Source organism: Dicentrarchus labrax, unplaced genomic scaffold, assembly GCF_905237075.1.
Source record: "Dicentrarchus labrax unplaced genomic scaffold, dlabrax2021, whole genome shotgun sequence".
NCBI lineage: Eukaryota > Metazoa > Chordata > Actinopteri > Moronidae > Dicentrarchus > Dicentrarchus labrax.
In genome coordinates, this window is record NW_026136718.1 from 20236090 (window position 1) to 20260766 (window position 24677).

The following is a 24677-nucleotide window of genomic DNA, read 5'->3' on the forward strand; positions in this document are numbered from 1 at the left end:
GTCGGGCATCAGAGAGGCAGCAGCAGCTCATAAAGACTGTTAGACTGTTAGACACCAGAGTTGGTGATGTTGGAACAGTGTAAAGACTAATAAAGATGGTTTGGTGAGTTTGAATGAAGTGTGTTTTAAGATTGCTTAAAGTTCAGCGTAAGAGAGAAACTTCAATTCAGAAGGTGTGCGGTTGTATTTTTTTGTTTAACTAGGGAAATAGGTGTTTTTCTTTTCCTTTGTGGACATTTGGTGAGTAGGAGAGCTTGTTGCACATTGCAAACTTGCCACTCATCACCCAGCTGTAACTATTGGGGCGGTGATTGTTGGAGTAAAGGTGGCCGTTTGGACAATTGGAACAACAACCCCAGTGTGTAATTTATAGGAGGATCTATTGTCAGAAACTGAATATATCATCCATAGGTAGGTTTTCATTATATAATCACCTGAAATTAAGAATTGCTGTGTTTTAGTTAGAATGAGCTGTTTTTATCTACAGAGGGAGCGGGTCTTCTTCTACGGTGGTAGCCATGTTGAACCGCCATGTTTCTACAATAGAAGAACAGACAAACCAGGCTGAGCTGTATTCAAATGGTCGCAGTCTGCAACTTTACTGCTAGATGCCACTAAATCCTGCACACTGGTCCTTTAAATTAAATTAGAATATGCCTTTTGACATAAAGTGAGACAGTAAATGGTCTGTAAGATAGTCTATATCTGTATAGCTCCTATATCCTATAATATGCTGGTCTTTGGATCAAAATGTCTGCGGCCAGATGTGAACCACAGTTGTAACAGTCCTTGCCTACAGGTGGCACAAATCTCAAAATGTCAGAAATTCTCTCCTTGCCTGTAGATGTCGCACAACAACATCCTGCAATGTTAAACTGCTGCTGCAGGTGGCACATATTGGTCTGAAACCACTGGTGCCCCGCCGATAGATGATATCAGCTGAGCCTGATGTTAGGTGCTTGCTTGATTTCGGTGAGATGCTTGTGATTATGTGTTAAGAAGTGCGCACCGGTTTACAAATGACAGCTGGATGAATTCATGCCACATTTAGTCATGCTGTGTGTTGTAAAGTTGTGCATTTTTCCCTCAGGTCAGCAAGATTCTGAAACTAAAACTGAGACATTAGCACAAAGTAAGAAAGAAAGTGCAACCTGGAATACCCAAAGGTGTTGATTTAGTAGAAACTGTAGTTTTGATCTACTCTAAAACCCTGTGCTTTCTCTCTCCAGCTTGAAATCCCTTTTTTCAAAATGATTATGAACGCAGGCACGCTGTGGGTCCCTGTGGGTCCTGTGAAAATTATAAATTAGATATACAATATAAACAGTGAGACATTTTCAGTTATTCCCCATAAAAAGTCATACACAACATATGCCACAGGGTGCCTATTTTAGCAATGTCAATGAACCTGCCCAGCCCAGTGTATAATTTTGGCTTACTATGCAGCTGCGAGGGACGGTTCAAGGAAGCCAATTTGGTAGTTGATGGTAGAGCTTTGAAACAGTTTTCACAACAACAGAACTAAAATTCATTTACCCACGCAGGGCAGAGAAAATAAAAAAAGGTTAGGAAAGCAAGAACTAAATTGTTAAATTATGAAAAATAATTATATTATTTTCCCTACAGTGGATTATTCTTGCAAATGTGCTGCAAAACAACAACCTGCTGCTAGCACGTGTGATGCTGCTTCATCCAGTAAAAGTTAGTGCTAACGATGATGGGAAATTTCCCTTGTGATAGTGGTGATGCTGACAAACCTGTAACGTTCCCTTTATACATAAATAATAAAAGGCAATCCTGTGAAAAGCACTACTTTTTTCAACAGCAAGCAGGTCAAGTCAGGTTTCCATGCCAGGAATCTGAAGCTAAGCAATGTATTGTTTATTCTTGCATCTCTAGTAGTCGGTGACAGTGGAAGATGCCTTCAGTTTATCATCCACATTTCTTTCCTCACACATGCAATATAGGAGGCTCTGTGCTAGAAGTAGATCTGATCGTTCAGACAAGTAGATAAAAGGGTGAGAATGGAGGGTAAGGGAGCTCTGTACACATGCATGCCTCAGGCCCCGAAAACATTGTGGCTGTCCCAGATTATGAAATGCTTTCATATCTTTTTTTTCATAAATGCATTCATCTTATAAAAAAGTGCTGATTGACCTTCTAGCCTAATTAAAGTGCACCATCACCAATAGAGAGCAGATAACACAGCTTGGCTGTCTGTGAGACTGACAGGGTTAGGCTCTCCCCCTGCAGTCACATCAGCACTACAGAGGCCATGCATACAAAAAGCACATGACAGCACAGAGAGCAATGAAGCTCCAAGTTTAGCATCTTGCCTTCTATCAAGCATCAGCTCGAACTAATAATATGGAAGTGGTAAAATATAAAAGTACATCAGTGACATGCTTTAGGGCTTATGTATTTATTTATGTATTTGCAACTTTACCTCATACAGCAACTCCTAATCTCATAACTGTTAACACTGCAGTTTTTTTCAGAGTAAACTCTCTCTCTCACTGAACTGGAATATATGCAAAATGAAGCTGCTGGCTGATGTCGTATGTATAGAGCAAATCTGAGTCCACTTTCACCAAGGTCTCTGTAGGTCAAAGCAGGTGAGTGCTCGAGCGCACCCTATATTCCCCTACAGCTCTCACACTTCGGGCCGAGGAAAGCTGACATGCAGGGTGGCCTGTAAGCCTCTTTTGTCCATGTGCAGCAAAGTCATCTGCCAGCTCAGTTGCTCTGGCAGACAAAGCTTCAGAGAGATAGCCCATATTCTGGTACATCCTCACTCTCTCTTGAGCTGGAGTTGGGCATGGCCCCTCGCTTTCTATCTCCTAAGCCTCGTCCCTTTCATTCCCCCCCCCCTCTCTCGCTCTCTCTCTCATGCAGCCTTTTTACATTTTCTCGTCATCTTTTTCTTCTGCATTTCTCTTTACTTTTGTTTCTTTTTATCCACACCTATATATTTTTGTTTCACTGTCTGCAGTAGTTTAGCGTTAATACCGTCACCTTCAGGTATTATCTTACACTTTTCTTTCATTGCTGCTTTGTCTGACTGTCAACCTTTCCATTGTCATTTCTCAGATAGCGTTTTTTTGTTTCAGCATGAGTTTATATTTTACAATATTGCAGAGGTGAGGAGGTGAGAGGATATTGGTGTTGTACTCCATATTTAACACAATAAGATCAGGAGGGCAGGATATCACATGAGGCTCAGTTTGGCCCAGTGTATAATGAAGTTTGTTGTCTCTTGCTATAGTCAATTTTGTCCTTCCATATGAGAAAAAAAAAGTAATTACTTGAGAGCAACCATGAAGGCTAATGAGTTACCATGAAGGTAACTCATTAGCCATCCAAGATAATCACAAGGTAATATGAGAGAAAGAAGAGAGATGGAGATAGTAAGGAAGAAAGAGAGGGACAAAAATAGGGAATCAGACAAAGACAGAAAGAATGACACAAGAAAGAGCTAAGAGCAACTCTGCTGTAAGGAAGAGGAAGGAAAGAGAGAGAAACTGCGCGTGTAGAAGGGAGGTGGGGGTTGGTTGAGGGGGCTGGCCGAGGGGGTGTGTCCAACATTACCCTCATGAATCAGTGTCAGTGGAGCGATGAGAAAATAATTAAGAAACAGGCTAGCGCTGTGTTAAATACTGCCAAAGGTAAAAGGCCCATTCTACTGTATAGAAACACAATCTGGACGGGAAAGAATGGCAATAAATGGGATAGAGGAAAATGGGGAAAAGAAAATCCATATCATAACGGATGCCAAAATGCCCTTCAGATGGCATTATGAAGGGAGACAATATAAATAGCACTGCCATATTGTAAATGTTTATATACAGTAGCTACGTATACGCGTTGCACAGCAGTTTCAGGATTTATGACTGCAGCCGTAATACACTGAATTCGACACAAGGCTGTGAGTAATATTTCACATTTGTTATCATATTGAGTGTAAATTTGCTGAGACATATATGGTGGAGATAAAATATTTTAAGCAATTTCTCCCTTTATTCTTCTCCTTTCAGCTGTTCAGTTCTGAGGTGGGGGGTAGAAGCTGTCAACTGGGCTGTAAGAGAAAAGGAGCACACAGAATGCATATGCACACCAACAGCTATACTTACACACCTCAGAGGGTTTTACGTTGAGCATTTAGGGAAGGGGGAACCACATCAGAAGACTGTAATTGTATGTTCAAGGTTTCCAGCAGGGCCAAGATGCAACTGAAATCCCCCAGCCAGCAGCATAGAACAGAGCAGCCATTAGATCGCACTGATGCATAAAATCTGTGAAGCTCTTTGTAGGATATTGGAGTGACGTACAGGAGGTCCTGCGTGTGCTGTATGTGCATCTTGCGGTTTTATATGCGCGCGTGAACATGCTTGCGCATGTGGGCGTGCGCGTCCAGATGTGTGGGTGAGTCGTTTAGGTGTCATATAGAATATCCATCATCCTTTCTGCCAGCGGCACAGAGAGAATTCATGATCACTGGTCTCCAAATCCCATCTGAGATGGAATCGACTCGGTTGGTGTGCATGGAGGAAATGTGTACGGTTGGAATGCAGAAGGCTCACTTCCCATGAGGCTGCTGTTCGGTAACACATTATAGTTTGATCTTGAGCTCTTTGGCTTGACTAATACGCTATAGGGCTTGTGATGCAACAGTTACCAACCGCAACCTCCCACTCACTACAGCGATGTTTGTTTGTAGAAAGTATTACAGATGCCTCTTGATCCCTTATATTTGTATGCATTCAGCACAGCATGCATACGTTTCTTTATGTGTGTCTGTTGATAAACTTACTTGTATTTGCAAGCTCCTCTATTTCTCTGTGACAGCCTGTATGTGAGCGTGTGTGAATATAATTTTATGGTTGCTTTGTGTGTAGTTGCCCACATGTTTACAGTGTGTATGCATATATGAGCAACCTTGTGTCAGTGTGCTTATATGTACTTACATATATGTGAAAGCAGTGAGGCTTAATCCATCCCAGAGGACTGCTTAGTGAGGGATGCGCTGTTTCTGCAGCATGGCTATCAAGGCCCTGCACACAGTGCTCAGTGGCATTTTTACTGATGGCTTTTATGGTCGCAGCTGAGCCGCCAATGAGCAGCCTTGACACCAAAATGATGAAACTATGACATGAAATCAAGCGGTGTCGTTGTAGGTGCTGCTAGAGTTAGAGCTAGCTACTGTTAAAGGGAACATGCCTAAAGTGACTGAATATATGCAGAACATGGCTGTGGACTTTACCGTTAAACTGGGCAATAAAATATGGCATTTTTAACATTCATATATGATTAAATATCAGTTCAGTCTCTCTAATTCTCTGTTCAATTCTTTATTTAGTCATATTTGTTTCAATTGAAGTCCATAATGCATGGCTTTGGTGTTGAAATCGCACAAGGGGGAGCACTGGGTTTGATGGCTTTTTGGTGAAGCTACAGTATTGTTTTCTTTGCAATGCTGTTTCCAAGCAACATCTCCGAAGTTGTGAGGGAAACAGCACTAATAAGCTACCTCATTAGGGCCAGTTCATGGTAGGCCTTACAGTTTGTGCTGTCAACTCTGTGGGTTAGCATGCAAACTTCAAAAGACAGCTGCAAATACAGCACATACACACAGGAGTGCTAATTTACTTTAGAAACTAGTAAACAAACTATTCTTTCAACCCGCATTTCTTTCTCAGTTGAAGGTATGCTGCTGGAACCTACTAACTGGGTTCTGAGTGAAGTGGCTCCAGCGTTATGACAAAATACGTGGCCGTCCTCTCGCTGGTGATAACGCTGCACATAAAAGGCTCATTATTCAGGAGTTAATTTGGCAGGGTTTTCTCACCCTAAGGCTATGCCAAGTCCCTCCCTCACTCATCCCTGCCACTCCTGCCACTGATCCCCTACTGTACATAGGATGGGAAGGACACCCTTAGCACGCAGGCTACACATACACTCCTATCTACTGTACAGACACACATCCAAACTCACCATCTCATTAATGCAAACACAACCCTAGTTAGATCCCTATATGTAATAAATTGGATTAAATTCCACTGGCTAAGCACTGTGATCTCTTAGGGTTAATTAATTTCATTCCATTCTGTCTGTGTTTTTTATGCTTGAACACATGCTGACACTGTTATTGTGTGGCATCCTGCTCATTGGAGAAGTATAATAGGCTCGTGAAGGAGGGAGAGGAAGCCACAATGTTTGGTATTCCGGCTACAAAGTGATTTTGATTCTTTCTTTCTTTCTTTTGACAAGGAAGTACGTTACAGTAGCTAGCTCTAATATGGTGGATCCTTCCCCTCCTCACAGCCTCACTCCAGCTCTTATCTTCCCCTCCAAATGAGAAAACCTGGATGGCTTCTCAGGGCCCCTGTTTCTGCCTGGATGCTATCTCATTTGGTTTTAATATATTTATCCATTCATTATTGTTCTCTTTTATCGGCCAGCTAATATTGTTCATAATTTGCCCTTATCTTCAAGCCTGACAGTCAAATTTACACTCCGGCTCAGCCGACAGACGGAGAAATGACCCATTTCCAACCCCTCCTTCCCTAACTCCTCTCCTCCCTCCATTCCTTTCCTCCTCTCCAAACTCCAATGAAACATGACTGACAGCCCGCTGTATAAGTAGTTGTCATAGCAACCTCCCCATCCTTCTGACAAGGGCTTTTTCTCTATAGCACACTCTCTCCCTCTGTCACAGTATCTCTCTCCCTCCTTCCATCCCCATTCCCTTGCTGTTGCAACGATTGAGAAAGAGACAGACAGAGAAGAGAAATTTGAAAACCAGAGAGCACCTAAGGCAGTTGGTATGCTTTCCTTTCCCGCAACATCCCCATTCCCATCCCTCCCCCTCTCAGTCTCTTCCCTCCCTTCCCTTTCCTCATCCTCCCCACCCCTGACAATGATTTACCAACTCCTATGGTGCAGTTCTTTCATCCATTCTGGCTTATCAAGGACTGCAGGACTGTATGCACATCGACTTACAGTATGGGTGCATCATTCTCACTCTTACACATTCACTCTCTCTCTGTCTCTCTCTCTCCCTCTCTCTTATTGTCTCTCTCTCTCTGTTTCTCTTGTTGCTCCAAAAACTCCTTTTCTGCCCCATTGCTATTACAAAAGTCTTATTTCACTGTCAAAATCCTCAGCAGCCTGCAGTGTAATCATAGAGAATACAGTAATATGTCTCCCGTTTACTGGACAAGGCTGCATAAAGTATATACAGTACCCTGTATAGAAGGGAGAGCCAAACTTCCAGCCAAATGAACATTATCTAACAAAAGAAGTTGTTTATAGGGAAGGAATTACAGTGGTATTGTTTATCATGCACGTGCTGTAATGGTCAGACTACAACATGAAGAATTGAGATATGAAATATTACTGATATAATTTGCTTCTGCGCAGTGACTCAAAGACTTCACACAAGGCCAATGCGCTCAAACTGAAAAGCTTATATTGATTAGAAATGGTCCAAATGGACCCAGTAATCTACAGTATGTATAACCAGGCAGCACACTGCCATTTCATTATTCTGGAGTTTAATTTCCAATGCATTTATTCCAAACAAGCATCTGTTTAGTAACTCAGAGTAAATTAAACATGATGGGGGTGAATTTCAGGATGGCAGTGGTGTGTGTCACAATGAAGTTGCATACAGTATTCTGCCACAGTGAGCTGTAAATGCATCCTAATGCCTGCATGCGGCACAGTTTTCACAGTTAACTTACTGGTGGGTATTGAATTGTTTAGATGATGACATTTCACTGTAAACATTATAGAGCTTAGAGTCGCTTTAATTTAGGACGGTATTCGACTAGGCTCTGTTGTGATGTAAGCAAGAAAAAACAACTCATAATTTCTTGCCTTCATTTGTATTCATCTATACAGTAGACACAATTTACCACAGGTGAGTAGTTGTAACAGGAAGATGATTCAGCCATTTCTGAAAGCTGCATAAGAGAAAATATGCATTTACTGCTAATCATGTTTTAACCTCTCAGCTTTAAAGAATGTTTCAGGGTTGCGTGTCAATTCAGTGAGCTAAAAACATGATTCAGTCAAGACAAACAATGTTTCTGATTTAATCTGCTATTAATTATGTAAAACACATTGACATTGGCTTAATGGTCCAGTTCAAAGTAAAATATGTAAAACATATTACACAGTAAAAATCAGGCAGTGGGTAAAACCTAAATGGACTCATGGCAAAACACAGTTGTTTGGTGTTACCTGCATATAATGAACGATTATGTAAATGTAGATCTCTGAGTGACGAGATGTAGGGCGTCAGTTCCCATACATATGGAATATGTCATTGGGCAGAGAAATATTATTATTTTTTCTTCACTTCAGACGAATATTGTATATACATATATGTATATATACCCAACTTTGCATTTTAGTAGAATACCAAACAGATGAAGCATGATTATTGTGATGTGTTACAACCTGTCATGCAGCAGAGGCCAAAAGGCCAGCAATAGCAGTTGGCAGTAGCTACAGCACCAGCTAGCAGCAGCATTGCAGTTACAGCAGCTTCAGTCTTTTGTCTTTGTCTACACAGGGTTCATGCACAGTGTTGAGTGTTGGTCAACTATGTTTTGGCAGTGCTTAGAGCCCAATACAGTCATGTAGTTAAAAATATGTATAATGTAAAAATATATTGCAGATCAGGTTTAAACGTGTACAGCATCACGTAAATCATATAAAAACGGTGAAAGCTGAGATGGTGAGAGATTTGTGTAGTAGCAGCTGGTTGATGGAAGTTAGCAACAATCGCAGTTATCATACTGGTGGTAATGCTGTTAGCTTCGTGTATGTGTTTTTTGTGTCACAGAGACTCAACATCTATTTGTACTGTACTTAGAAAAACACATATTAGAGAGCATTACTCAAAAGAACAGCTGCCCTGAAGAAAAAGTCAATTCACTGTAGTTACGTGATGGTTAACAGTGGGACACGCAACTCGTTTCGAGTCTACTTTGTGTGTGGTCATGGTGGGGGATCTGTCATCTGTAATCCTCTGTGTCAGTGTGTGCATGTAATTTTTCTCCCTCCCTTTCTTCCTCTTTTGCTCCCCCCCCCAGATATGTGTAAATGACTGTAGGTGTTTTGCACTCTCTGTGTGTCTGTTTGCACACTGCCTGTGCTGCAGGGTTGTAGATAAATGAGATAGTGTTTCAGTTGGTGATGAACACAACACCTGAATTCCCATGGTAGCATTTTAGTTCAGAGCAGACACAGCAGAATCCTAGACGGTGGAACAGATCTCCTAGATGATCTGTTTTCATGCGTTGTTAGCTTGTTTTCAAAGCACACTCACGTTGCAGAACATGCACTCCATCTCTCTCTCAGCCACAGATGAGGAACTCCTACTAAATGTCACTGCTGTAAATAAAATAAAAAAAATAAAGTCACATCTTTCTTACATTGCAGTCAACTCGTTCAGATTAGCACCTCCCTGAGACGTAATGCAAAAAGCCAGCACGCTTAACATGACTCCAGTGTGTAAGGTGTTTTGTTTATCTTAGTGTGAACCAATATTACGCAGGAATGTGATATATAGTGGCCAATGATCCTGTTACACTTGAAGTCAAATAAATATTATTCCATTCAGGTGGAGGTGACGTGGCCAGTTAGCAATCTTGCAGCTGAGCGAGGGATGCCGTGTCGTATTTTAAGTCATGCCACATGCGAGCTGTGCATAGTGCGATCGCCTGAGTGCAGCTCATATGGAATTGCTCATATGAAATTGATAAAGGTCATGCATTCATTTAAAACTTGTCAGATCCCCTTCATCTACTTGAAGAAGGGAGTTACAAGCAACGTAGGGGCAAGAGGAACGCAACGTTTGAATGGGTGGTCCTGTCTGCTGTGTGTGGCTCTCCAGCTGTATACACAAGCGTGTATGAGATGTGTTCTGGCGGCATTCAGGGAAATTTGTGCAGCCCCACCCCTCCCCCCCTTCTTCCACTCATCCAACCTCAGAATTTATATTCTCCCTCCAGCAAAAGGAAGGACCATCTTGGCCTTTCATTTTCCAGTTCAGGGCTTTCCTTTTTTTGCAGATAAATGCTCTCCAATCCACCCTGACAGATGTCACATTGCATCACTTCCATTTTGATACATAGCCTCTGATCCTGCCACTTGCAATAAGGAGCCAGCACAAGGGACGCCCCTCCCTAGACAACGCTCTGACACGGGTGATTATTTTAAAGGTGCATCATTGGTGGTGCTGAGTGCTGAAACCGTAGCTGGGCCCTGTGTCCACATACACTCACTGCCGTGCCCGCTGCAGGAATGTGGGTATCGGCTTGTGTCTGGGTCAGGGAACGACAGCAACACGACACACTCGGTAGTCGTCACAGGTCACCCTGACACTGTGCAATACCTCTGGCAGCGATTTATACCGCTCTCAACCTCTTCACAGCAGCGGCCGCTAGTCCTGTCTCTCACTCAGTCTCTCCACTGTGACTTCACAGGTCAGAGTTGGAGAAACAATCTGTATAAAGGGAAGGTTTTTAGTGCTTCTGCTGCCAGCACAGACACACTGCATTGTAGCATTAATCATACAAGGCCAGAGTACATCAGTAAACACAGTGTGTCAGGTCAAGGTAAAGATCAGATCCCACAGCATTTAACAGGACTCAATAGCATACAGGCTATCTATTGAAAAGTCAGCGTTATTCATGGCATGTCTCCCAGCCTTCGTTGCTCGCAAGAGAGACACGCCATTGTTCACTGAAGAGCATACTGAAATATTTCTCTGGCTACCCAAAAAACACTGGATCAGCAGCAATTAGTAGAGTAAGAGAGAGATAAAGAGGAAGGGAGGGAGGCAGGCAGTTGAAAAAGAACGAGGGGGAAAAATGTAGAATCAGCGACGAAAAAGAAAAGCAGAAAAGAGAGCAGAGAGAGAGATGAATAGAGAAGAAAGTGAGAGAGAGAGAGACCAAGGGAGAGAATGGGTAAAAGAGAAGGAGAGTGTGCGAGTTTCCAGCCAGTACAGTGTGCTGTGTAGGAGGTTGGAGCTGCCTGGAGCCCCTGGTGCTTTTAAAGGACCAAAGACTTGCTCATTGTCTTGGGTCTCTGTGCCTCTGTGTGTGTGTGTGTGTGTGTGTGTGTGTGTGTGTGTCTGTGTGTTAGACCTCTTCATTAGTCTTCCCATTGCTCTTCCCTCTAGCCCCTGACCACTCACTTACCCCCAACAGCTACAGTATATGTGCTCATATGGGACTAAACCCAGTTGTAGTAGAGATTAAAATGATCAGTCTTAGAAAAGACCAGCGCTAAATAAACTGGACAGTCACCCCACTGTACAGTACCAAGACTCTGTGAACATATTGTTTGTCTGTGTTCGCGCCTGTTCCACCCAACAATGATGAGGTTTCACCACTGTTATGTTCTCAAATTGGTTTCATAATTGAGGTCAAAGTTATAATTTAACCTTTTGTCTCATTGTTTGTTCCAGAAGACAGGAAGTTGTTTGTTGGGATGCTAAACAAACAACAGACCGAGGAGGATGTTTACCGCCTCTTTGAACCCTACGGAGTCATCGAGGAGTGCACGGTCCTAAGAGGTCCTGACGGAAACAGCAAAGGTAGGAGCCATGATACAGTTGTCAGCATTATTTAGGTCACTGGCAAAGAAGTGACAGTGTGTGTTAGTGTCTACGTCAGCTGGATTATGGCAAATATATTTGACATATGCACCAGATTTTCACGTAATTACAAACATTGTTACGCTGCACTGTATGATGTGGTAGTCGGCTGCAGGCAGTGACAAAAAAGTTAAGCCGAATGTATTAAATACTCTTTGATTGATGTCTGACTCTCATAATTAGGGACTATGAGAGACGTTAAGTGGATAATTAGTTGGTTTGACTTTCTCCTTTTGTTCAGTTTACGGAGAAATTATTGTCATTTTTTGTGGCAGTAGACACTCACAAATTGAAGTTTTTTAACATTTTAAAGGGGATAATAATGTATTTTCTTCTTTGTCTGAAAACAGTTTTGAATAGATATAGGGATAATCTGTGATAAAATCCAAATATCAGATAATAAAACCAAGACTCTCTACTTGCACGGTCACCACCAGCTAAACAAGATACCCTATGTTATGTATTTGTAATCCCATAAAATATAGCAACAATTAAAAAAATGCCAGTAATTTTAAAATGCTGACTGTGCCGTCACAAACTCTTCCTCAGCATATATCTTCTACATTACAAAGCCGTGATTTCCTTTTTGTCACTGGGTATTAACCTAAAGCATATTTTCCTATGGATGTACAGTACTGCAGGCCCCTTACTGTAACTTGGGCACTGTAATGTTGATATCTTGCAGGCCTTTTTAAGACAGCCAAAAACTTTTGGAGACATCAATTCCCTCTGACATGCAGCAAAGAGCAAAGGGACTAGTGGTTCTTCATGTCTCTAAAGCCTATTCCCCAGCCGGCGCTTATGGAAATTGTTGTGGAATTATATTTAAAGGGGCTTGAAGCCAGAGCACTCTTACTCTGCAGTGGGTTAGGAGGAGGAGAAGGGAAAGATGGATGTCAAAACAATTCAAGTGTCCCCACTGTGAGGAAGGGGGCAGTCAAGGGAAGTTGCCAGTGGTGGAATGTACATTTATTCGAGTACTGTGCTTTAATACAATTTTGAGGTATTTGTACTTTACTTGAGTATCTCCATTTTATGCTACTTTATACATGCTATATGTGAGAGACAAATAATGTACTTTTTACTAAACTATATGTATATGACACCTACTTATTAATATTATTTATTTATGATTTCAAATCCAACCCGGTTGTGATGGTCTGGTTTGCTTATGTAGGTCATATAGAGGCATCAGTATTAAATTGATTATTTGATAACCAGTTTAAAACCCCTTGTGAAAAATTTAAATAAGCCCCACCTTTAATAGCTTAAAGTGATGTTTACATATGAATGCGTCAATACTAATTGTTACAATACAATGATAGGTACTGTTCTGATTTTGAAATGCGTCATTCTGCATAACGAACTTACACTTACACTAACAGAGCTTTTAAACTTCTATTCTTCTGCTATTAGAAGTTGCATTCCTCTTGTGGCTCTGCAATATTTATGCTCTAGTCGGCTCTAGTTAAAAAAAAACGGACTTCATACATTACTATCATATTATATCATATCTTTAATGGCTTGTCTGTATTAGTTTGTGATATATACATTTAGTTTGCCTTTTGCTGACAAAAACAGACCTGTTTGGCACATAACCATAACACAATCCTATTTGTACAGAATTATATGCAACAATATTCTTTGAGTTTAAGTAATTAATAATTGATTAATAGGTTAAGAATATTTTATGATCTCTTGATTTGATTTTCAGTTTCACATTAACACTCCTGTTATTTCAGGTAGAGGCAATACATGCTTACAAAGTATACTCAGGGTTAAATGCATACTTATAATGTCATATAGTTTGTACTACTGTAGCAAAGTCCTTGTACAGGTCATGAAAAGCTCTAGCTCCTTTCTCTTCATATCTCAATAGGGGTTAGTGGTTTGACAGCTGAATGGGCATCTTGATTGGCTGGTGTCCACAGGGGTAAGCCCATTAAGAAGGAGAAGAATGGCAGGGTGGCTGGGTCAAGCAGGATAGATGATAAGAAGAATAAAGTGTGAAAGATTAAATAAGAATAGAAAAGAAACTTAAAATGAAATGAAATTAGGTGAAATAGGGTATAATTATGAGAGGACATGGTGGCTCAGTAGTTAGCACTGCTGCCTTGCTCCAACAGACCCAGGTTCAGTCCTCACACATTTCTGTGTTGAGAGTTTAGGTTTTTTTTGTTGTTGTTATTCATTTGGTTTTCTTCTGCCCTCTTCAACTTTGATAAACTCACTCCAGAGTCACGCATAGCAGTGTATTGGGCACTGTATAATCTGTACACACGTATCATTGAGAATGTGTGTTCATTTGTTAGCTCTGTGATTGATTGATCATTTGTACCTGTGATCTCATGCCTTCAACCCATGCAGTGCGTCCCATAAAAAACACCTTGATGAAAAAATAAATGGATAGATGGAAGTATAATTGATATTTTAATATAAACACAAGCAGTTAGTGCCACAGTGCTGAGAATGAGAATCTCTTCTTAAGGAGACAAAGTGTACTGCTTTGAATCAATTTGTGAAATATGTTCCAAGTTTTCCGGTTCTAAAGGGGGGGGAGGCATACTTTAGTTTAATAATTTAATAATTAATGTGCCACAGCTCACTTTGCAATCCACAAAAGCTATCATCCACGTGTTTTCACTTTATCTACCCCTCCTAATATTCCTCAAGAACATTAGCGCTAGAGAATTTTGGTTCTGTGGTTTTCTGGCCTTTTGACAGGCATCTTCATATTCACAAAAATTGATGAGAACATCCTGTCGTGGGAACAATAAACTGCACTGAGTTCTCGAATTGAGTGGTTTTCTGTTTGAAAACATTTCAAACAGAAAAGTTTAGCCAGTTTAGCTAGTATTTAATATGCACAGACAGGCATGTGGTGCTAAATAGCATGCTTTTCTGCTTCATCAGTGCAATCTTTAGCCTGCAGCTTCTGCCTGCTTGTCTGCCTGCCTAATGCCCGGAGTGGGGCAGCCTGCTGTGCAATGAGAGCCTCTCACTGCACAGTGATTTCTGTGGTGTCAAATATAATTCAACATCCTTTATTAATATACCGTAAGCTTGTAAACTCACTCAATTGATTACATTTACTGTATGTACTGTATGTGTGTGTGTGTGTGTGTGTGTGTGTACCTATGTGTGTGTGCCTGCGTGTGTGTGTTGTGCATCTGTTCTCTCTTCCAGGTTGCGCCTTTGTCAAGTTCTCCACACATACTGAGGCTCAGTCAGCAATCAGTGCCCTCCATGGCAGCCAGACCATGCCAGTAAGTACAGCTCTCTTTCTTACTTATAAAACCGCAGAAACACACACACACCACGCAGCATCCATCACATACACAACAAGCACACAAGGACCACCAATCACAATTGTATGCAGGTTTTAATCAGCGTGTAGAAAGTGTAACCATCCTCACAAATGTTCCAGCTTTAAAAACAGATACGGCCAGAAATAACCTTCTGTCTCTTTAATTAACATGGTACTTTTTTAAAAACCCAAATCTAATTTCCAGATAAAACTGTTTAGAATGATAATTGAATTTTGGGTGAGTCATCAATCAGTAGTTCTGCTTGCATAATCAGTGAATATAACTCCAGTGTGAGATTACATTTCCTCGTTATGTAAGCATACCATGTCCTCTGAATTCTTTCTGTATTGGATTTACTATGAACGCAGAAGCTGTATTGCTCATTTGTATGTGTCTTGTGTTTAGGCATGGTCCCTGTATACCTGATGGTGTCAAAATAAAAGCTACTTACTCTGCACTCCAAACCTGAATAGAGTTATTCTCCGTGACATCCGGCGAGCGGACAGAGAGTCACGTCCTATATTATACAGTTGCTTGAAGTATACTCTGCTTTTATCCTCATTTTTGTTTCGGGAACTCTTGCCTTAGAGAAGCAAGGACCCTGAACTCTCTACCACCCTATCTCACAGATGTTGTGTTTCACTGTATGATTTTATTATTAATGGTTGCCAATGTGTGGCTGAAGAGAGGAAAGCAAAGAGAAGCACTGGAAGCCAGCTGTGCCATTTGGGTGCAACCTTAGAGTCAATCTAAGTGCAAATGACTGCAGGTCATGAGGAAAGACTCTGGATGTCCATTCTACATAGATACCCTCCTTCTCTGTTGCTCCATCCCCCTATCTCTGCTAGCTCTCTGCCCTCACTCGTCTCTCTTTGGCAGCCTCTCGGGATATTAGGCAATAGACTTGTTTACTCCACCTTTCACCACATTGGCTACTGAATTATTCATCTAACTATAAGCAGGGGGCAGAAAGAAGGGGAGGAAGAGTTAGAGAGAGAGTGAGAGGCAGAGAGAGGAGGGAGCAAAGGGAGAATGAGTGAATGGACAGGATTTATACCTCCTGCACTGGTAAATTGATTATAGAAATCTGATCAGCATCTCATATCCTGTGGCTGCTGGAGGAGAGGGCACAGTGTGCCTGCCTTGCAGAGATTAGCGGACCACCAGTGGACCATTACGCCTCAGCAGGACGGTGCTATTCAGAGCAAAGTGTCCATCAGTGTAGCAAAGATCCTGGAAAAACCTTGGACCATACATCCTGTGTCCATTTGAGTACATGTTGATTGCAGTTGAGTCACAGCTGCAAAAAGAATTCAGAGAAAACAAAAGAAGAAGACTGAAGGCTACAATTCAGGATACATACTGAACTTGTAAAGGGCATCCATTGTTATAAGCCATCGCCTCATTCCTATTTCTCTAGGGCTAATAGGAATGATGAGTCTTTCTAAGGAACTAAGACAAACTGAGCCAGTGTATATAATAGGTGTACAATGGTACACCAAATTCAGAGTTCAGTATGTAGCAAAATTTTTGGTACAGCAGGGGGGAAAAAACAACAACAACTGAAAATAATATTTTTGTAATTTGTAGCTCATTAGTCTGTTCAATTCTTCTGAAACACGTAATGCATTCAAATACTGGCATATTGTCAATATAATTAATAACGAAAATGTCATTAATGATCCATCGTAACACTCTGACCCGTTGATAATTCCTGAACAACTGCCCCTTGCACTCATTTATACAGGGTAGGCACAACAGACTGATTAAAATGCACATGTGAAGCCACATTTTAGCTGGGCTCAAGCCCCATAAGCTTAAGACCTGTATTTACAACCAAGTATGGCCATATAATATAGCGATAAACACCTTCATAGCATTAGATATTACTTTGGCACGGTCCACATCTGCAGCTGACAGTCAGATTTTGTCTTGTGCTATAGGTGATGGACAACAAGTGGTGCATGGCAAAACGTTTCTAGGTAAAGAAATTTTGTTCCGCAAATGCAACTAGTAGGATCATCTGACTGTCAGTGTTTGGGTTACAGGGTGTACTGAACTGAGGCAGTCGGACACTAAACTGAAAGTCCTGTACCGAACAGTTCTGGACGAATACACACGCTGTTACACCCTTAATGTACAAGGGTGTGCCTTTTTGCTGCCACACCAAGGCCATGGCTGCTTAGAAGACTCAGATAAATGACCATGAATCAAGCCCAGCCAATAGCATCACTATCTGAGGTGCTGAAGTGCACCGAATATTAACACTGCGACTAACTACAACAGTTTGATAGATCTACTGCCAATCCCCCAAAGCATGAAGACTGGCTTCTTAGAGTTTATCAGTTTGCACACACACGCACACATGAATGCATGTGTGTGCATACATAAACATCAACAAACAGAAGCACTTTGTGGCTAGCACATTTACATGAGCACACACACACACATACATACTCTTTCTATATTGCTCCTCTCTCTGTTTCACTGTCACATGCTCGTACAGCCACAGGCTAGGGTCAAAGGCTCCCTGACTGATCTTATTTTCCAGCTCGGCGGACTTGAGCTGAATACATTTGTGTTATTCATGTAGAGGGAGAGTGGGCATTTTGTATGTATTGTATGTGTGAGTTGGGAAGAAAAGAAAAAAATCTCCATGGAGTGTGTTGCATGTATGTGGTGAGTATATATGCGTATACATATATGATGGTCAGTGCATGCAAAAATATACTTGTACATGTCTGCATACATGTATGGGAGCATGTATACATCCACGCATTCATCTCTGTATATTTTTGACAGACACCAAATGAAAAATGATCTGCCAATAGCAAACTACGACATTATGTCATTCTATGAACGATGATACCAAGATAGTCTAAGTGTATGAATTATAGGAGTGCATCAGCAGGTCACATATAAGACCTTGGCTGGATCTCCATCACACCCTAGCCCGTCATATTTCAAGTATGCAGACCTCCGCTTCCCATACACACCACCACCATCCCTCAGCCTCCTTTGGCTTTCACACATACACACACACACCCTGCCACAGTTCAGGATATGAGTGGCTCAATTAAACATTTAAACGCTAGAGCTGTAGAGCAAATTGCTGGGATTCAGCAGGGCCGTGTAGGAAGTAAGTCCCGGGACAGAATTACACCGAGACGAAGGGTGTGTGGGTCAGGTCCTTAGAGCCGTGCTGATTTTTTCACTCCGTATCCGCGTCAGCTCAGCCTGGGTTTGAGGCTGTTTCAGTTGACACAGGGACTGAGATAGAAACACAGGAGCAGGATGATGGAAGAATAAGAGAAGAACAAAGGAAAGCAAATGAGGTAAAGTTTCCATAGAAGAGAGAGCTGGATGATTGAGAGTGAAGAGAATAGAGGGTTAAAAAAGCATTTAAATGTGATTCCCCCGTTGCTGGATTTTCTCTATTACTTCAGACACATGCAAGTGTGCATGAGTTCCAGGATTTGATACTCAACAAGACACATAGTTTTAATGTATAGATCACTATGTCACTGCCTCAAATAATAATAAAATTAGTAGAAAGGCAACAAACAGCAGATATTACAATACATAAATGCTGGTTTAAGTCAGAAAACAGTAATGGTCTCATTGTGTATTCAATGAGATGCAGAGTTTTAATAAGTCAGTATTTCACAAGGATGATGCATCTTTGTGTTACAACTCATTAAACAACGTTCTGCCTTTATATTTTTAAGTTAGTGTTTATTGTTGAGGACCTGTCATTTCCCCCACAAGTATTTCTACCCAAACAAATTACATTCTAATCACCTAATAGATTATAGTCATTCATTATTCTACCAAGCTAAAAAAGAATGTGTATTTTTATGCTTCCATGAGCGGTAATGCCTTATTAGTACAATAGTATCATCCTAAGGTCATAAATCGTATGCTATATACTGCAGCAGCTAACTGTATATGCAGTGTTGATATAGCTCAGTGGGGACACAATAAATAACTCAAATTTCAAATTCTCAATGTGGCTGAGGGAGATCTATTATATATGTAGGTATGTGAAACTCATCATATATCTGAAAATAAACATGTCAAACAGTTGATGAGCAGCACATGTAGCACTCATTTTTATGAAGGGGGGTTCCCTAAAGAACACGGTCAAAGGAATTTTTAATATTAAGGCATAAGGTCTTGAATATATAATAGTTGTTTAATCTATGGTGAGCAATGTGGATGGAATACGATGCCATATGTTACGGCCATACATTCTGATTAAAAAGAGGCAGGTTTTATTTTACTCACAGTGATGAAAAATGATCCATTGTAAGGATGATGAAATCATGTTTATCAGAAAGACGGGATGTATTTCTTAATTTTTGTTTTCGTGCTAGCACTGAATCATAGTGTGACTAACCCGCGCAGACTGGACACCATTAAGGCCTTCACCATGTGACACTTGAAACCAATAGAGCTATATACCACTACAGGACACATGATCAGTCTTCCTGCTTTCCCTGCACTAATGCACGCCGGCATTGGTTTAAAGTTAAAAAAGTGTGGAATGTATAGCTGGGTGCGTAGCTTGGATAGACACCAAGCCTCTGCTGCAATGAGAGGGAACTTTAAAGAGGCAGACTTTCCTTTTGGTTCTGAATCTCTGTGGTGCCTGTTTTATCCCCCCTGTTTAACTCCCCTTCCTTCAGTGGCTCTCTAGGCAGCTGGGAGTCGCCTGGTGGGGGGATTCTGCTCACACTTGGCAGCTTAAAAATTTAATGAGACTTTTACTTCACACTTCATCCTCCTCTCTTTATAGCAATGGAGATTTTGCTCACTGATATCCTGACAGGCCTAACTGGGCAAACCTGGGAGATAAACAAATGTGGCAGCAGATGCTTGGCCAACAAGCCATACGATTCAGGTGTCCTGAGGAGAACCAGTAGGAGGGCAGAGTCAGTGTATAGAGCTCCTTGAAAAAAGCTTTGCAGAGAGTGGGACATACATGCACGAGTATGAAAGAGAATGGCACAAGGCCTCTTATACAACCAGACAGGTCAATTCACAATAGACCATGTTTCTATTATTCAAGCAGACACACTCCAGTCTAGTACTAGTTGGAAAAGAGGTTGACTGCAGTGTTCCAACTTCGTATCCTCAGATTATGAAACTCAGCCTTCCCCAAAAATTATAGAAGCAGAGCAGGAACATGCAGCTCTCATTACCAAAGAGGGTAGGCCTTTAATAGCTTAACTGAGAGAGGGAGTTAAAATATTCAATGTACTAGCACATCTCCTCTGTATTCTGGTCCTGCTCTGCCCTGTCCTGGACTCTCCCAAAGTTAAACCTCATAATAAAGTTAATGATGCAGATACTAAAAAGCTGGACAGACACAACAGACAAACCCTAAATCTGCAACTGTGTGTTAGTTAACCTTGAACTGACTAAGCGTTCTCTTAATATATGATATATTGAAAGGCAGAGAAACAGAAAGATTATGTTGTTCAACATCTTGTTTCTATCCTGTTTGTTGTGCAGTCATACACGGATCTCAGTGACCAGGAAAATATGGTGTTCCAGTGCGGCAGGATTGAACATACAGTAAGAAGCAAAACAATTAGTCACTCAGCTTGCCAGAGTACAGTTGTCAGCCAGCTTGACAGTCTGACAATTAGTCTGTCAGCCAGTTAGCCAACCATCTAGCCAACTAGCCTGTCAGTCAGTCAATCACTCAACTAACTAGACAATCAGCCATTTAGTCAGACAGCCAACTAACCAACTGGCCACTCACCTACAATCCTTCAAACCTGTGATTCAACCAGTGAACAAGCCAGGAGGACAGGGCTCGGGGGAATATTGAGAAAAGTGGGGAGAAAGGGAGAGGGAGAGAATAAAATCCATATGCTACAGTTGAAAGATCCAGTGCCTGTCTTTAAACATCTATTGCTATCCAAAGATGTCTTTATTAACAGAACTCCTGGGACCTCAGTCAGGGAAAAATGCAAACAAACTAAAATAAAAACTTTAATGAATTATTAATAATAATATGGCTTGCATTACAGTTTCCATTTATAACTGCTTGTCTATAGTCCAGCACAAGTCAGGTTTCACCCAGATCCAACCAAATCTAGAAATACCCCCTTTAGCACTTTGAAAGGCCTAACCCCCAACCTTCAATTCAGGCACTTCCCCAGTCACCACTGTTATTGACAATCTTGCATCAATTTCAGGGGGGCTCTTATCATGACTGACACACAACCTTTCTACACTGTCAGATCAGAGTAATATTTCGGCCTTTTATGTGGATCGATTGGCCAGTTTGGGGGCGCAGAGGGGAGGAGAGGCGGAGCACACAAAAGGTCAACTGTAGCGCTAAATCATTTGAAGATTCTTAATGAAGGGTGTGTGGCAGACACACCTGCTGTTTCATTATTGGCCTGCAGAAAGATGTAATAGTGTTGATAATGGGACGAATAGCCTGAGCCACAAAAACGAAGAGGGAGGCTAAAACAGAAAGAGGATAGAATGAGAGAAATTGCCCTAAAAAGCTTTGAAAACACTTTCATTTCAAATTATTGTACATTGCAGATCTTTTAACCTTAACTGTGGGAAGGAGCACCAAGGTTACATGTATGTACTGTACCAGAGGGGGTAAGCGGGGGGAAATATCAAGTATTTATGTCATGCACAGCGAGGCTGCTTTGTCCCAAGTGACTTTATACATATGTTAAACACTGATTGAAGGAACGGATGTTTTCTGTCTGCACATCTGCTAGACAGAAACACAGAGGTGCTCATTCAATAACTAGAATCTTTTTATTCTTCACATATCTCTGTAGGGTTCATGTTTATGTATGCCAGCCACAAAATAAGGAGGCACGATTCTATCATCGTGCAATAATACAAATGTGCAATGATGTTGTGTCTAGAAAGCCCCCCAAAAAAACCTGACATGCAATTAGAGGAGCTCACTTGATATTGATGTTAACAGCGGTTGTTGTTGCTAATGAACACGGCATACTAAGAAATCAGAAATAATAACCAATAACATTCTTCATGCTCTTTTATTGGACTTTCTGAGCCGTTTGTTAGTGGCTGTCTCTTAAAGGTCCAGTGTGAAACATTAAGGAGAATCTGTTGGCAGAAATAGAATATAATATTCATAGGTATGTTTTCATTAGTGATAATCACCTGAATATTGAATATATTTTTTCATTACCTTAGAATGAGCTGTTTTTATCTACAGACGCTGTGAGTCGCCTTCCATGCAGTCTGCCATGGTGAACTGCCATGTTTCTACAGTAGCCCAGAAAAACCCAAACATTGGCTATAGATGAGCCTTTTTTACGGGTTTTGTGTGGCCAACGTAGTTTCTCCTACACACTCATTCCCAGGTTGTCAAATACAGATACGCGTGGTGTTCAGTTAGTTGCAATCTGCGACTTCATCGCTAGAGGCTAATAAATCCTACACACTGATCCTTTTTTACTATGCAGTAAATCATTACAATCAACAGTCACATGAGCAAATTATTCCTCAAAGTCTTCTTGGAGATGAGATGCTGTAAGACTTTAATCCTAATGTTGACTGACTGACTGACTGACTGACTGACTGAGTGTTGGTGTTAAAGGTGCCTACAGAAAAGCAGGGTTAAGTATCCATGCTCTTTTGCCTCTAATGTTCTGTTCTCTCTACCCCATCAGGGTGCTTCCTCCAGCTTGGTGGTCAAGTTCGCCGACACAGACAAGGAGCGCACCATCAGACGTATGCAGCAGATGGTTGGACAGTTTGGCATATTTAACCCAGCCATCGCCCTTCCCTTCAGCACCTACAGCTCTTACGCACATGCGGTGAGTTGGAAAAGACACATGTGGCAAATACAGAACAACTCAAATGGAAATTTGATTCATTTAATTTAACATTTAATTCTTCCATCCTCATATGTACTGGCTGATTACATACAGTATACTATGCAGTTGATATCTGTGGGAATGAAATTATAATAGATGTAAGAAACGATCCTAATCTTTATTCATTGAATCTGATACTGTTCAGATGTTTGGATACTGCTAACTTATCCTCCTCTATAAAGTCCTTGAAGCTGTCAATCATGCTGAAATTGTATTTTTATACTAACAATGGGCTGTGCTAACTTCTACCACGATTGTCTTGTTTTCTACAAAATGTAATTACAAAACATATATAATCAGAGTCACTTAAATGATCACATTAAAATGTGCCACTTAGTGGCTATTAACTTTCTGTTGTTGTTGTTGTGACTGCAGCAAGTGATGCTGTCACTATATTTGCAAATTAGTACAGTTAGTACAATTAGTAAACATAATTTTTGTTTGACCTGTAATCCTCTTCAGATAGTTTAGTGTATTGCTGAAGTGGGACCACATGGGACATACAATGTAACATTTTGCCTTTAGCTTTGCTGTAATTTGGTCCAAATAAACATAAGATATTTTAACACATTTGCCACTGAAATCTGAAGTTCATATCTTCTCTAGTAATTTCCGAACACAGAGGGACTTTTTTTTCCCCCTACTTGGTAGACATTGTCTGAAGTGAAAATCAGCTTGCCAAACTATCATCACTTCTTCGTCCTCTCCTGCTCTCAAGCAGATCTGCTATGTTATTACATTCAGGCGTTCACTACCCACAGCACGTAGGCTCACACACATTTAGTTAGCTTGTACCCTCCAACCCCTTCATCAGCTTCCCTCTGCCCTCCTACCCCCACCCACCGTACCCCCCTTAGGGCATGGCACCATACACACACAGCAGACCCGCGGCTCTTTGATGAGTTCAGACAGCCTATGCAGCCCCTCTCACCATGCGCCCCCTCTACCCTCTATCACACTGCTTCTCTACCCTTCCCCTCTCCCTCCCACTGTCCCTCCCTCTGGGCCCATGAGATGCTTCAGGGGCCACAGTTGACTCAGAATATTCCATGGGCAACTTATCTGCACACAAACTTTCTTCTTCCCTGCTGAGGCAGAGCACACACACGTGCACCCGCATGCACACACATACAATCTACTTGAAGCTGTCTAAAATGAATTTAAGAAGAGCTTTCCATCCAGCGCTGAGATAAAAACCAGGGCCTCTGTCACCACACACTGCATAAATACACATAAACATCCACAGAGTATTTGTTTACAAAGAAGAAGGAACACAAATTCATTTTTTCCTGTAGTTATTTGAATGTCAAATTCATATATTTTTTTGCTTTTCCTAAATGCGAGCATTAATTGTTGACGTTAGCCAGGTCTTGGGGGCTTATCCATTTCCTTCATTTTCACATCACAGCCACGGGACCCAGTGTGAAATGTGCAAATTGACCATCCCAGAGTAATTGCAAGGCCATCTCTTGTGCTCTCTCCAGTAAAACTCCCACCTTCATTACCATTCATGAAATGCAGCCCTTTCCCAGGAAATGTGGAGAAATGCAAATGTTTAAGGGGTGGTGGAGGCAGTGGCGGTCTGCGGGGAGACCATTGTGCCCTGCTCAGGTTGGCCATGACTCTTATTTACTGTGGCAGAGACCCGTGTCGACTCATACAGACGCACACAAGAGTGTACACACTTACTGCGCAGCAAATTCTCTTTCTTTCCCTCTCCCTCTCTCCTCTCTCTGATACACACATATAATATGACAAAGAGCAGGATGATGCTAGGAAATTGAGTTCCAAGTGAAAGTAACAAGG

At 41.4% G+C, this 24677-nt stretch overlaps 1 protein-coding gene across 17 annotated transcripts in view; it reads left to right on the forward strand.

The window, feature by feature from the left end:
* celf5a (cugbp, Elav-like family member 5a) overlaps window positions 1-24677 on the forward strand; it is a 189221-nt gene that overhangs the window by 133903 nt on the left and 30641 nt on the right. For 7 of the 17 annotated variants that reach the window (XM_051375527.1, XM_051375516.1, XM_051375521.1 and 4 more), the window contains exons 4-7: window positions 11486-11614; window positions 14861-14940; window positions 20500-20562; window positions 22665-22811. In XM_051375527.1, the coding sequence (XP_051231487.1) occupies window positions 11486-11614; window positions 14861-14940; window positions 20500-20562; window positions 22665-22811 (419 nt within the window). The remainder of the gene's footprint in view (window positions 1-11485; window positions 11615-14860; window positions 14941-20499; window positions 20563-22664; window positions 22812-24677) is intronic. The other 10 variants (XM_051375528.1, XM_051375523.1, XM_051375524.1 and 7 more) reach the window with 3 other exon arrangements.